We start from the raw sequence: 14,924 nt of genomic DNA on the forward strand, positions 1-14,924 counted from the left end.
TCCGTTTGATAATTCCTTGGGTTTCCAATCGGCCACGTCTACAAGATTCCCCCTACATCTTTCTAGATAAGCCCATGTCGTCATTATCATCCTGTGATTATCTCAGCCATTTTTATGGCACACATTTTAAGCAAGTTGGTTGGTCCCACTTCCAGAGTATAGTACCTGCACTGTCCTAGATGTTTGACGTTGAGTCCACACACCCTGTTGTGAGATTTGAGATTGGGTTCACGAGCAAAATGGACATAATAACACTAACCATTTCCCTGGTAAAAACACGTAGAACCTTGATAGGGCACATAAGTTTAGAACATGGCAGGGTCCCAGCCAGGATTTATTGTTAGGGGGACAAATACTAATACTCCATCCATACCTATTATACAGGCAGAATTTTGAATTCTTTTTGTACCAATAAATAAATAGACGGATTTCTATTTTGAAGATGAATTTTTATTGCATATAGAAAATTTGTGTTAGTAATAAGATAAAGGGTAAAACAAAAAAAAACATAAAAAATGATGAATTGAAGATAATTTTCTTAATTTAAAAGAATTGGTCCCCTCCGACTATATATGTGGTTCGGAGGGAGTAGTTAAATTGGTAATGTTGCAAAACAAGCGGCCAAATGATGAAGAAATTAAATCCTGCTAACATTATTCTGCCATCATGGATTTTGATCTTTTTTCTTTTTTTCCTTTTTTGTTTTTTTGAGAAAGCTCGTTAGGAGAATTTAATGGAAAAAATGACCCCAAAAAGAAAAAAAGAAGAGACACCAGATGGGGTTAGCCGGTTAGTTGTTAAGAAACTGTTAGTTGTAACTCTAGTTAAGAAGTGACCAACTCTAGTACAAAAGTCATACAAGTCGTACAAAATAATGTCAATGATCCATTAGCAAAAAGGATTTGCATCTTAAACATAGTTTAATACAAACAGAAAACTGATTAATTAACAGCATCATTTCTGATTAACCATACAACTAGTGAAAGGGACGTAACTCCTAACCTTAAAGTAATCATAATAGATTGTCACCAACAAACAAAGCCACTGAAGGAGGAGTTACTGTCTACATAAGTTGAACTTAGATGTACATACGAAATGTGCAATTAACCAATAAAAACTAAATATTTTAGGGTTTTATAGCGGGTCTGGATGCACTTTCAAAAGTTAATTATGCAGGAAGAAATATGGTTTTGCCCATGACTTCTGCTTGGAAAACAGAGAAACATTTTTGTTTCTGTTATCCAAACGTGATAATAATCTCCATCAACAGCAAACTCAAGATCAGTAAATGATAAACCACTAGTTTCATAACACGTCAACCACCATATTATTATATTGTTCCCTCAACCTCACTCAGAAGTTGAGAGGCTATAAATAAACCACAGAGAGAATAAGATAGATACCGTGAGAGACTTAAAGTCTTCCAAGTTCTTTCATTTTTCATCTTTGGTTTTCTTCATTTTCTTGTTTTTGAGGAGCAGAAATGGAGACATTAATTCAAGTACCATACAATGCTACAGTGCGTGTGATGCTAAGTTCACTGGAAAGAAATCTACTACCAGATGTTGTCATTAGGAAACTCACTAAATTGTTGTTAGCAAGTAGACTTCGTCTGGGTTATAAACCTTCTTCTGAAATTCAGCTCTCTGATCTTATCCAATTTGCACACTGTAAGTCTCTCCATCACTCTCACTCTTCCAAATTTTGCTGACTCGATCTGAATCCTGCGCGGGTTCAATTCAGATTTTGAAGTTTAAAGTATAAATTTGTATAATGTTGTGCTTTTATGGTCTGAACTCTGAATCTTTTATTGGCGTCCTGTGTCTGAGTCAGATTAATATCTGGCTCGTAGCTGATTAATGAGGATGATGGGTTTACAATGATTACAGCTCTTGAAGAAATGCCAATTGCAATTCAGACGGAATCAGCAAAAGAACAGCATTATGAACTGCCGACATCTTTTTTCAATTTAGTCCTCGGAAAATATATGAAATACAGGTAATGTTTTTACAGATTTTGGATTCAATTAGAAAGTGGGGGCAATTGCCCCCACCTACCCTCAATTTACTGTGTTGCTGTGCAGTTGGTTGCACCCCAACTATTGTATGTCAATTGGGTGACTGAATTTCATGTCATTTGTTAACTTTGCAGCTGTTGTTACTTTTCTGATAAGAATGCAACATTGGAAGATGCCGAACAAGCAATGCTCGAACTATACTGCGAGAGAGCACAAATAAAAGATGGTCATACAGTTCTTGATGTTGGGTGTGGATGGGGCTCATTTTCTTTGTACATTGCACAGAAGTATAAGAATTGCAGCATTACAGGGATTTGCAACTCAAAGACTCAAAAAGAACATATAGAAGAACAATGCAGGTATTCTGGATGTCTCTCCTATTTTGATTTGGGTTTTCATTTTATAGAATGCTGTAATACATTGTGATAGAATACGCCTTCTATGGACAAATGTGTTTCTTATGCACTTTAAAGCTAAATGGCTGTCTTCCTTAGTTACTGGTCACCAAGCCGGCTTGTTGTCTTGGTATCTGTTTAGCTAGTACGACACATGCTTGAACAATTCTAAAGTATTTTCGGCAACATTAATCATCTCTGACTCCAATTTCCCAAAAAAGCCTACTAAGCCTATTAGAGCAGGTAATTCTCAAAAGAGTTGTCTGATAATGTCGTGGAGAGAATTGATAAACTTGTGTTTTAAATCTACATACTTGTATGCGCCAGTGAAACTTGGCTTCTATTCAAAGACAATTTTGGCATTTGGCTAAGCTAGTGGATATTGTTTGTTTTGGTGATTAGAGAACTTCAGTTGCAGAATGTAGAAATAATTGTAGCTGATATTAGCACATTTGAAATGGAGGGTTCTTACGATCGAATTGTATCAATAGAGATGTTCGAGGTAAATAATTCACTGAACCTTTGTGGTAAGTTAGATAATTTTGTTTGTCGAAAGAGTGAGCTTGACTGATTAGCTTTCTTCTGAAATGTAAATAGCATATGAAGAATTATAAGGAGCTTCTTAAGAAAATATCTAAATGGATGAATGAAGACAGTCTCCTTTTCGTGCACTACTTCTGCCATAAAGCTTTCGCATACCACTTTGAGGACACAAGTGAAGATGACTGGATCACTAGATACTTTTTCACTGGAGGGACAATGCCTTCTGCAAATCTACTACTCTACTTTCAGGTAATCAAATTGCTTTCGTGTTGGCACAATCTTAGCCTGTACATTGTCAGCCAGAAATCCAATTCTTTTTTGTTTCTTCTGCTACACCAATTGGAACCAATTTAGACCAATATGAACTTTGAGTGTGTTATGATTTATATGCAGGATGATGTTTCCATTGTTAACCATTGGCTTGTAAACGGGAAGCATTATGCACAAACAAGGTAACTGTTAGCTTCTACTACTCTTCTTACACCATTTTACCCACCCCACCCCTTATTTCTGAAACAACCTTGCTCTTATAAATCTTGGTGTGTTGTAGTGAGGAGTGGCTAAAAAGAATGGACAAAAACATAAGCGCTATAAAGCCAATAATGGAGTCAACTTACGGCAAGGATTCTGCTGTTAAATGGACCGTGTATTGGCGGACGTTTTTCATCTCAGTTGCTGAACTCTTCGGGTATAATAACGGAGAAGAATGGATGGTTGCACATTTTCTATTCAAGAAGAAATAGATAGAGAGATGTGGGTGCTCTTATTTTCAATTGTTTTTCTTTTCATCTTTTTCAGACATTTTAATGCTTTTTTGTTTTCACTAAATGCAACTGAATTGAACCTTTCTCACTGGTTTCATCATTTCCAAGTCCTGTCTTACTGAAAATAAAAAGGGTCATTTGGTACTATTTTGGCAAGGATGGAGCCTGGAGTCCAAGTAACACCCTTTGTGGTGTCAACTATCTGGTTAAGCAACCTCTTTGTGAACGCAATCTAGAGTTCCAAATCCTCAAGATTATATACAGAGCAAGGAGTTGTTTATACAGATCATTAGAATATCCTCAGTTACCTTCTCATCGGTGGCCGAATTAGGAATTTAGGGGAGTATGGGAGGACTAGATATGCTAGTTGTGGGCATGGCAATTTTTCTAGACCAGTGTACCAATACCATAAGCTTGCAAAGCTTCCGAATTAAGGGAATTCCGAAAACTGCTGCACTATTAAAAACTAAAAGTATAAATACCAGACTATCCAATTTTTTACTACACATGCTAAGAAAAATTTCTTAAAAGAAAATAGGTTTGGCCGTAGGTTTAATGAGGCTTAATAAAATGATCAACCAAACTTCACTTTAATGCTACGGCAATTCTCTAATTTTTGTAAAAGGAATAAACAAAATAGTTAGAATTCAATGTTCAGGACACTGGGAACATAAAAAATATGAGCTGCCTATTCCTTGCGAGGCTTTAAATATATCACATGCGTACCTCGTTTTTCTTGATCGTACTACTATTTTTGATATTTTTGCAAGTTGATTTCAAAGAGTTACCAGTAGTACCACTGGTAACTTACGCCGAGGAGGTCCTTATTAAAGTTACAAGTAAAAGCTGTCACGAAAAGGCCATATGTAACACAACTTGTGGTTCACGAGGCAAGAAACGAATTTCTTTTTTTACTAAACCAAGGACGACGGTTTACATGTTTCCAAGATAGATATTTTCAGAGACCGAAAATTCTCCAACGTCTTTCATTTCATTTTATTTTATTTAATCATCTTCTTTTTCTTGTTGAAGTGATAATAATAAAGAGAAGAAATGGAGAAATTAATTAACTCTGGTACCATATAATGCTACAGTACGTATGATGTCAAGTTCACTGGAAAAAAATATACTACCAGATGTTATCGTCAGGAAACTCACTAAATTGTTGTTAGCTAGTAGACTTGGCTTGGGTTATAAAGCTTCTTCCCATATTCAGCTATCTGATCTTATCAGATTCGCACAGTGTAAGTTCACTCACTCACGCACTTGTACCTTTGGTGACTCGATCTGAATCTGGTTGGTCTTCAAATAAGGTTTTGTTGTATAGTAAGGCCATGCTTTCGTTGTCCCCAATTTGGGTTTGATTAACATTTTTTTCTTTTTTTTGCTTTTTCAAATTTCTAGCTCAACTGACTCGTCAAAATCTTATTCATATGAATGTGACTATTAGTAGCTGCTATAGGACCCTCACGAGTCTGGTACTCCCGAGTTAGATGTATACGTCGAGTCAGAGCTCGAGTTGCACACCAGAAAAGTGAAAAAAAATTGCACACCAGAAAAGTGAAAAAAAAGTGCACGGTCTAGCAATTGGCTTGGATCGAGTCAGAAGAAGTGTCAGATTCAAACGATTCAGGTGTTAGATAAATTTGGTGAGTTAGACAATAATACGAATGTATCATACTGACGGTAGTTTGGTGATTACTTCTCTTCGAGAAATGTCAATGCAGTTATGCCGGACTCGGCAAAAGAACAACATTATGAATTACCCACATCTTTTTTCAAATTAGTCCTCGACAAATATATGAAGTGTAGGTGATTATTTTTGCTTAATTCAGTATGTAATCATTTGTTCTTGTGAATATGTATCTAGGTGCTATCTAAGTGCAGCGTTAGATACGTGTTTGTTATATGTTTCCAATTGGAATTCACAACTTGAATTGATTTTGCAGCTGTTGTTACTTTTCTTAGAAGACTACAACTTTGGAGGATGCAGAACAAGCATCACTCGAGCTATACTGTGAGAGAGCACAGATACGAGATGGTCATACAGTTCTTGATGTTTGGTGTGGATGGGGCTCATTGTCGTTATACATTGCACAAAAGTATAAGAATTGCAACATTACAGGAATTTGCAATTTAACGACTCAAAAAGAACGTATAGAAGAACAATGCAGGTAGACATCATATATATATATATACATATTTATTTATTTTTATTTTTTTGGAAAAGGAAAAATTTAAAATAAAAAAGAAAGGTTGCTAAGGTAGTACCCTCAAAAAAATACAAGAAGAGATGAGCAAAGAGCATAGAGAGCTTACAACAACATTACTCTTTAAACAAACTCGCCCAATCGAATATAAAATCCTCAAACTTGATATTCCTAAACGAAACCACATTGATGGACCGACTAAATAACAAAGATTTAATGTCTATAACAAGAGAGTTCATTGGTTTTCTCACTTTTTTCTTTACAGTTAGAATGTCATTTCTTTCCAACATATAGCAAACGACACACAGTATCTCGGAGAAATTAGAGGCTTGATAGATATCTTCAATTTCCAGTTCCATAAGAACTCGAATATCATCGTCAGATGAACCCAAATAATGATCAATTGCTGTAGAAAGTGCTCCCAAATCTGCCATACGAAAGAACAATGCAGGAAAAGGTATTCCACTGACTCCTTACTAATATTGCCGAAAGGACACATGATATTCTCTATTGTATTCTATCTTCTAATGAGACTAAGTCGTATAGCTATATAGACTTTTATATTATACACATTTGATATTTCGAGCTGAGTTTATCTTGCTTATCTATTTCGAGCTGAGTTTATACACATTTGATATGTATTGGAAGCTTTTTGTTGTAACTACGTTCATCATTTTCTTGACGAATTTAGTTGGAAAAATTTTATTTGTTGGAAACTAAATAAGTCAAAAGATGATCATGCAAAAATTACCTTGAACATCTTACATGATTTGTGTGAGACAGCCATTTGATGTTAATTTGCGAAGTTTCGTGTTGATCATTTGATCGCTTGAAAATTACTTGAAGCTAATGGTATGTGTGAGATTACAATTGTCATCTTCTAAGGAAGTTTCAATGATTGAAATGAGAGTTTAGAACAATTACCCATGTATGGATGCAACACGGTATGCATACCTAGTATGCATGCCAACTGTTTTGTAACGATTCAGGTCCGAGAACCTTGTTTTCATACCTAGTATGCGAACGGTTTTACTTGAGAAGGTCCGGGAACCTTTTTAACCTACCTAATATGCAAACAGTTTTACCTCATGAGTTGGGTCCGGGACGGGGTTTGCGAACGGCTACACAGGCCAAGGTCCGAAGCTGTTGTTTGCGTACCTGGTTTGTGAACACAGTGGTTAAGTTCTAAAATCGGTAATATATGGTTATCATACTCATGAACTAAAAAAATTTATGAAATAAGGAATGCAATATTTACAAACCATGACTTCATGTTCATGAATTTATTCTTGTATAAGTACTTTGTACGATTATAAATCAACCCGAATTTGTTTCAATTCGTTCATACATATATCTACGAGAGAGTGAAAAATTGAACAACTCTATGCGAAACACAATTAGATTCATTTGATTATCTTTCATGATTGATTGATCATCATATTAGATCTAGAATTGTTAAATTAATATGGTTCAAATAAAAGTGTTCATATGGCTAACTTCGGTTAACTGTTATTGAGCCAACTCAATATACACGTTTAGTCTAAATGAAGGTATATTTCATCTGTGTGTAACAAGCTAGACCATCTAACAGCCGAGATTGATTTCTTTATTTTTAAACAGACTTAGCTTGAATCTTAAATCTTAAATCAGGATTTCATCTAACGGTGAATATTAAATGCTTTGTTACTATGTTATCTTAGCTTTGGTTGAAAGCAAACCCTGATTTGAAAGGCTATATAAGGGATAACTCTAACAACTGGAAAACCTAATCCCGACACTTTCCCGTGTCCTAGTTGCAAACTAGAGTCGATTCTCCTTTAACCTAGGTTTTCCCAAAACCATTATAGATTAACGACTTGAAGACTTCATTTGGAATTCGTGAAGCCATATCCTACTATTTTCTATGTAGTTGTGTATTCCGATCTTACTTGTTCTATCGTATTTAAATTTATCTTCTGTAAGATTTACTCCAGATTTATCTCTGATACATAAGATATGAAAAGTAATTACAACAGTTTTTCGTCTCAGACTGTTGGGATTCTGCAATAACTTTTTCTGTTAATCAGTTGGATTATTGTGAGGTGATTGATATTTCTTGGATGCTCTTCGGGAATATAAGACCGGATTATTAATTGGTTCCTGTTCACCTTGATTCATCAAAAGACGGAACAAAAACCGAATAAAGAATAGACAGACATATTTGTTTATAAGTCTTCGACTTTGGGTCGTAGCACCTCTTATTTGTGGGTGAGATCAGCTAAAGGAATCAAGTGTGCATAATCCGGCGTGGTTCTAGAGGCATAGGTAACGCGATTGTACCTTAATCGGTCTAAGACTTGGATACGGCTCAACTACATTCCAGTCCAAAGTTAACTTGTAGTAGGCTAGTGTCTTTATCCACTAAATACAATGTGGTGTTCAAAGCTGGACTAGGTCCCGAGGTTTTACAGCATTTGTGGTTTCCTCGTTAACAAAATTTCTGGTGTCTTTGTTGTTTCTTTCCGCATTATATTTGTTTATATAATTGAAATACACATGTTGCGCGTAGTTCAGTCAGTTGATAAACCCGACCTTGATTGTTGGATATAACTTGATTGATACTTGGGCATCGGTCTTTAGTACCGTCGAAGGTATCTCTCATATCAATCAGGCTCACAGATTTCTATTTGTTCGATTTGCTGATTGTACTGAGAAATAAAGATAAAACTCTTTGATATATCTCTTGATTGAGCTTGCTTTGAAGTTGGTGCTCTCGGAATTATATTGGAATTTAGTCCATACAAATTGCCGAACGAATTATTGGGTGTGATCATTATACCCCATTTTTTCAAAAGGATCCTCCATTAGTGATTTCTGAATCGTGAGTAGTAATTGTAGTGATTGAGTAGCTTTGGATGGGGATTCTACAAGTAACAAACTTCATTCTAGAAAGAAAAGAGCAAAGACTAGAGATGCATGAATGAAACTCGGCTGAAATTCCGGCGGATCAGAGAGTGACGGTAAGAAAATTTGACGGAGGTGGTGAAAACCCGATCACAGGAGAGAGAGTGTGTACATAGGAGAGAGAATAAAATATGACCGACCAAATAGTTAGAATCCAATGTTAGAACAGTGGGAACATAACAATATCAGCGCCCTACTCCTTCGGAGGCTATAAATAAAAAATAAATCACATGCCACACCACAAGCTATTACTAAAGGGTTGTTACAACGTGTTTTTTTTTTTATCTATCCATCCATCTATCATGCGTATTTTTTTTCTTTTTTTTGCAAGTTGATCTAAAACCTAGTTAGTAATTCGTCGGATTATTCACGAACCTAGTTAATAATTTGCCGAATTATTCGCGAATCATTTCCGAACGTATCTGAGTCGTCCATATTCGAATTATACGGCCGAATACATTGAACACCGTTCCTAGTACGCGAACTATATGGGGTTCAGGAATATATCGGGAATTATACGCCTACCTAGTTCGTTCACCTGGTTAGCACAACTCGGTGGTTCAACTCGGCTATTGTAACATTTTTTCAAAAATGTAGTCTGCGAGGTTCGAACACAGCACCTGAAACTCCCTCACCAGGGCCTTAACCACTCCTTCAAATCATGATTATCCACTTCTAAATTCTAAATTCTATTTTTTTATTTTTTTATACATGCAGAATTTCTTAAGCCGACTTCATATCTTAAAAACGAATTATACCCGAATGTATGCCGTTCCGAACTACTGCCGAACAACGGATCGTTGACCGGATTTTTGACCGAATCCGATATATCCGAATCAGAATAATTCTGGTACGTATGCCGTCCCGAACATTCCTCCGTATCCCGAATTGCTAACTAGGATCTAAAACGGCTACCAGCCTGCTAAGGAGGGCCTGAAAAGTAAAAGTTGTCACAAAAAAACCATATTTCCCAACAGACAGGAAAGAAGAGAAAAAAAAAGTAAATCAAGGACGATTATGATTACACTTACATGTTTCCAAGATAGATATTTTCAGAGACTGAAACTTCTCAAATTTCTTTCATTTCATTCTATTTCGTCAAATTCTTTTTCTTGTTGAAGTGATAGTAATTAAGAGAAGAAATGGAGACACTAACTCTGGTACCATAGAGTTCTACAGTACGTATGATGTTAAGTTCACTGGAAAAAAATATACTACCAGATGTTGTCACAAGGAAACTCACTAGATTGATGTTAGATAGTTGTAACTACTGGTAACCCAGTAGTACACCCAAAGTGATCGTAATCAAGATCCAAGTCATACTAAGTAATATAAACACAAATTTTTTTATTGATGAAATCATTCAAAGTAACAAAAATACAAGTTTTTCAATACAAAGAAACCCTAATCTCACTCTAGACTTAGTACTCCCACTCTACTAAAAGTCTCCATCCCTTAATCTTGTCCAAGGGTCTCTATTTATAGGCTAATCAACCCTAATGGGTTACAGCTCATTTTACTTCGCAACATTCTCGTGGAGGTACTTTATACTTCGCCCGGACCATTTTCCATAAAGTTTTTCCCCTTCTTTCGCTATTCTGACATGGGTATTTCGGAACACCTGTCTCTTTTCTTGCTCCATAATTTATCTACTTCGCGGCTTTTCTTTTCTGCCAAATAATTTTTCTTCGTCCTCTTATACTTCGTGGCTTTCCTTGTAGGGTACTCCATATATCCTTCATAACTCATATTCCTCGCAGAGTTTACCTCTTGACAAACACTATCTCGCACATAGTTTTTACTTGTCAATTTGTCAATAATGGTGACTCTGACTTGATTTGACGAGTCACTGACGAAGATTTTCGTGTCACGTGCAAGATATTTATGCCGGACCTTCGTGTCTTCCCTATGTCTACGTGGCGATCCATATTTTGGTATCCATATTTTTCCCTTTCTTATTCTTCTCGATCGTAGGGAAAGAAGAATAAGAACCATCTGAAGTTAGATAACCGCCACTCCTTCCTATCAATGCTTTCCACGTGGTACTTTTCTCATGTAACCGCTAATCACCGGTTCAAATTCTTCGATCGTGTGTAACTTGGTTTGACCAGTCACCTCTATAAATATCCCTTTTCTCTGTCCCTTATAACCTTTACCTTCTCTTCTTCCTTCTCCTGCCTTCTGTAAATTTAGGTTTCGTTTAGCTCTCCTCCAACGACTCCCAAGAAAGTTCCCAATCCTACTACATCCACTACTTATGAGGAATTTAAAGTCGATCTTCAGAAGTTGGGTATTTCTCTATCTCCAGCGATCGATTCCTCCATTTCTCCTCCAATTACTACAACCTAGCTCATAGAATTAAATTATCGATGGATTCAAACAGAAACTTGGTCTTCTACCAAGATGTTGATTACCGCTGGTCAACTGAGAGCGGGTCTTTCTTTTCCCCTTTTTGATCCGAAGAACCCTATTTTTTATGAAATCCTAATCAAGCTTCAGCGAGGCGTCTATCAGTTGAGTGGAAATGCCATCCGTATTGCTAATGAATTTGTCAGAAGGTCTAATGGCGATACTTCCCAGATTCCACTCTTGGTGCAAAATTTTGTTCCTGCGGATTACAACATTGAATCCTTTTATGAGAATTACACTGGCCAAGATGTGACCACGAGAGCCTATCAGGAGTGGGGCGTCAAACTTTCTCGCAAAACTTTGGATGATCCGTCCAAGGCCCTTCTTTTAGATGTTGAACCTGTTGGTACGAAACGAAATAAGTATCTTCGTTTTTCTAGTGATGAGTACTGGATGATGTTCCGTTTAATAGCAGAAGGTCCTCTGGTGTGCGGTCTCGATGAGAATGGGGCTGCTCGCACTGGTCCTCTCCCTCAACATGCCCATATCGCGATGTATGATGCAGATCGATTTCGCTGGCATAAGATGCCCAACGGGGTTAGTCTTATCTTTCTTTGGTCTCCTTGCCTTTATTTTATTGTTTCCTAACGTCCATGTTCGTGTCTTAGTATCCTCTTCCCCCTCCTGGTATGCTGAAAGGCCAAACTAAAAAATCAGTCCAAATACAGGTTTGTATCTCGTGGCATTCCTTTTGGTCGTTGTTTTGTTGATTCCTGACCTCCCATTTTCAGGAGAATGAGCCTCAAACAACGGATAGCCCTGCTAATAATTTGAGGAAATGCCAACATTCTGGGGCTCCTTCCGCCACTGCCCAGGTATCATTTTCTTCCTTAACTTGGTTTCTTCTTCTCGCGTCATTCCTTAACTTCATGGATTTCAGGACGATCCTCCCACCTTTCGCGCTTCACAACGTCGCCGTCATGTCTTGGATATGGACAACTTGATACAAGTTCATTCCTCAGTACTACCTAGCACTGATTTCTCTCCTCGCCAGCATCCTCGTTCGTCTGGCGAAACTATCCCGTCGCGTAGTGCCCCTTTTCCCGAACCTACTTCGTCTAGAGGGGGTCAGCAAGCTAACGAAGTCGAGGAGCCTGTTCTTCTTCCTAACGAGTCTTTGGTTTCTCTCAGTTTTAACGATTGTTTGGCTGAAGCAACATTCTGCCATAATGGGTTTGGTGAGTCTTTGTCCTGAGTTAATCATTCATTTTCCCCTTATGGTATTTCGCGGAATTTTAAAGTAGACTTTTCATTTTTTAGGAACAACATCGCAGTATGGCTCATCTCGTGGAACTTCGGGAGACTCGTGAACTGATAAAAAAGTCTAGCGCTCGTATTCTCCATCTAGAGGAGCAACTTGCAGAAGAGAGGAAAATCTCATCTGGTCTTCACAGTGAGTCTCCTTTTCTTTGTTACCTTGGCACTTCCTCTCTCTTGATTATGACTTACCCTTTTAATTCCTTCATTCGTCAGAACATGAGAAAAAGATTAAGGATCAGGTTTCTCTTCTATCACAGGAGAAGTACGATCTTTCTTATAAGGTCTCCACTCTCCAAGAGGATGTCCAGTTTCTGCAGGAGGATCTCGATCAGATGGTGAAGGACGCAACCCTGATGGAAAAGGGTCTTCGCAGAAATGCACAGGACGAGAAGGTCCGGCTCTTTAACGAGTTCTGTGATTCCCAAGGTATTCCTCGCGTTCCTCTGGATCTCGAAGTATTTTCTGATGACGAGCCTGATCCCACTACCAAAGAATTAATTCCTACTGTCCATGAGTCATCCCCTATTGGCGAGGATACTGAAACCGACGAGGTTCATGAAGAGGATGATTGCGATGATACAGAATCCGACGAGGATCATGAAAGGGATGATTGAGGACACTTGACTTTTTTGAACTTTGATATTCTTGTAATCTTAACTTTTATTTCATCTTAATACTCCCAATCTTAGGGAAAGACTTGTTTGTATGTAAATAATGTATTTACCTCTTCCTTGTGTTTTTGTGTTTACCTCTATCTCGTGCCTTTACCTTCGTACCAAGTATATACTTTGGAAAGACGCTGAGTATTGTGAGGACAATGCTAAAGAAGAACATAAATTATAAAAGTATATAATTTCCTCTTGTTCTTGTTGAGCATTAGATGATCAATACAGTGTCGCATTATTAGTCAAATTTCATGCTTAGCCCTTGTTACTTTCTGCACAAATTTTTGTTTACCTTATGGCTCTACGAGGTCTTATTGCGCCTCTTAGTTAAGGTCTTATTTTTGTCTCATCACTTTTTAGGGATTTTAATTCGACGAAGTATCAGGCGCTTATTACCCTTGCGAGTAGTGATCCATCTACCTCGTCTTAACATTTAATTTATTTTTCTTCGCGACAATGTGACAGGCCTACCTATTCCCATGAACATTAGCCCCATGACATTGCCGTCTTTTTTGGTCACACAGCTCCCTAATCTGGAAGGTGCCATCCCTTTATATCCCCCTTCAAGGAGGGTAACCTTAACATGCATGTTGGTCTCCTCCCATCCAATTATTATGACAGTCAGTTGTTTTCGTGGCTTCTTATCTCCTTCGCCGATATGGCTTGGGGTTACAAAGCCACACCCTAAGTGAGGTTTCTTTTGGATCGAGTGCATCGTAGCCCAGACTTACCAAACAGACATGGCCGATAACGCTACATACGTCCCAGGCACCCGCAGCTCAACCGAATACGTCGGTGCCTTGGTCATATTTCTGCACCCCTTACTGAAGGCCATCATAAAAAGGGACCCTCAGCGGATAAGTCTTATCATTGCCCCTAGCTTATCTCTCTGAGATTTGTTCACGACATGCATTAGGTCTTGCCTCTTGCACTTTTATGCGAACTAGGGTACATGCTATGGATTCTCAGCCTTCCTAGGCGAAGGTTTTAAGTTTCCCTAGAAACTGTTTATTCATGAATCTTATTTTACTCCTAATGTGAGGTCTTACCTTACTCTTGTGAAATTCATGTTCATAATACGAATTATCAAAATTCATAAAATTTTCATTGCTATCCTTTTGAAATTCGATACATTATTAATTGATAGATTGAATTAAGTACATTAAACTGGTTTCTATCACTCCTCCTCCATTATCAACGTTCTTCCTCCATGCGAATGTGCTCAGATTGATACCTCTTTAATTCCTTCATCTTTACTTCGTTTCTGATCTTAAACAACGTCATGAATAACGGATGCCTACTTGACAATGCATAGATAAATGAGCGCACTAAATCTTCCTCTGAAATCCTCCCTTTTAGATCCCTGCAAATCGTGTCCCATCTCGCCACTAGAATTCGCAGATTTTCATTTTCTCTTTTCCTCAACGAGAACAATGATGCTACTTCTGGTTTGCATGGTTCGCTATTTGCACACTTGTTTGTTAGTTTGGGTTGCGGCCCAATTGCCTTTTCTATTATTTGGGTACTGTTTTCTCTCCTGTCGACCTTCATTGAATGTTGCATTAAATATTCTCTTTCTCTGAATTCTCTCCTTCTATTCTCTATATCTATCTTTAAGTTTTCTCGTTCGTTTTGTTCCCCTCGTCCCTTGCTATCTCGCCGGTAGTCGCGACATCCTTCAGCTACCCTTTTTGGAGCATAATCTCCTCTTTGTGTAC

The 14,924-nt window shown here is 37.7% G+C and overlaps 1 protein-coding gene and 1 pseudogene across 1 annotated transcript; both read left to right on the forward strand.

The window, feature by feature from the left end:
* Positions 1-1,353: 1,353 nt before the first annotated feature.
* Positions 1,354-3,866, forward strand: LOC113347663 ((S)-coclaurine N-methyltransferase-like). Its single transcript, XM_026591337.1, has 7 exons — positions 1,354-1,670; positions 1,890-1,998; positions 2,152-2,376; positions 2,815-2,914; positions 3,010-3,204; positions 3,349-3,407; positions 3,506-3,866. Exons 1-7 carry the CDS (start codon positions 1,484-1,486, stop codon positions 3,696-3,698), a joined length of 1,068 nt encoding a protein of 355 aa, XP_026447122.1. The 5' UTR covers positions 1,354-1,483; the 3' UTR covers positions 3,699-3,866.
* Positions 3,867-4,800: 934 nt separating this feature from the next.
* The window catches only part of LOC113353299, a 28,336-nt pseudogene continuing 18,212 nt past the window's right edge, over positions 4,801-14,924 (forward strand).

Source organism: Papaver somniferum, chromosome 2 (genome assembly GCF_003573695.1).
Source record: "Papaver somniferum cultivar HN1 chromosome 2, ASM357369v1, whole genome shotgun sequence".
In the NCBI taxonomy this organism is placed as follows: Eukaryota; Viridiplantae; Streptophyta; class Magnoliopsida; order Ranunculales; family Papaveraceae; genus Papaver; species Papaver somniferum.

Excerpts from the sequence above, each read along its gene's own strand:
- LOC113347663 (XM_026591337.1), top strand. The coding sequence starts at position 1,484 with ATGGAGACATTAATTCAAGTACCATACAATGCTACAGTGCGTGTGATG. Across the intron at positions 1,671-1,889 it reads TCTTATCCAATTTGCACACT|CTCTTGAAGAAATGCCAATT; the intron begins GTAAGTCTCTCC and ends CAATGATTACAG. Across the intron at positions 3,205-3,348 it reads ATCTACTACTCTACTTTCAG|GATGATGTTTCCATTGTTAA; the intron begins GTAATCAAATTG and ends ATTTATATGCAG.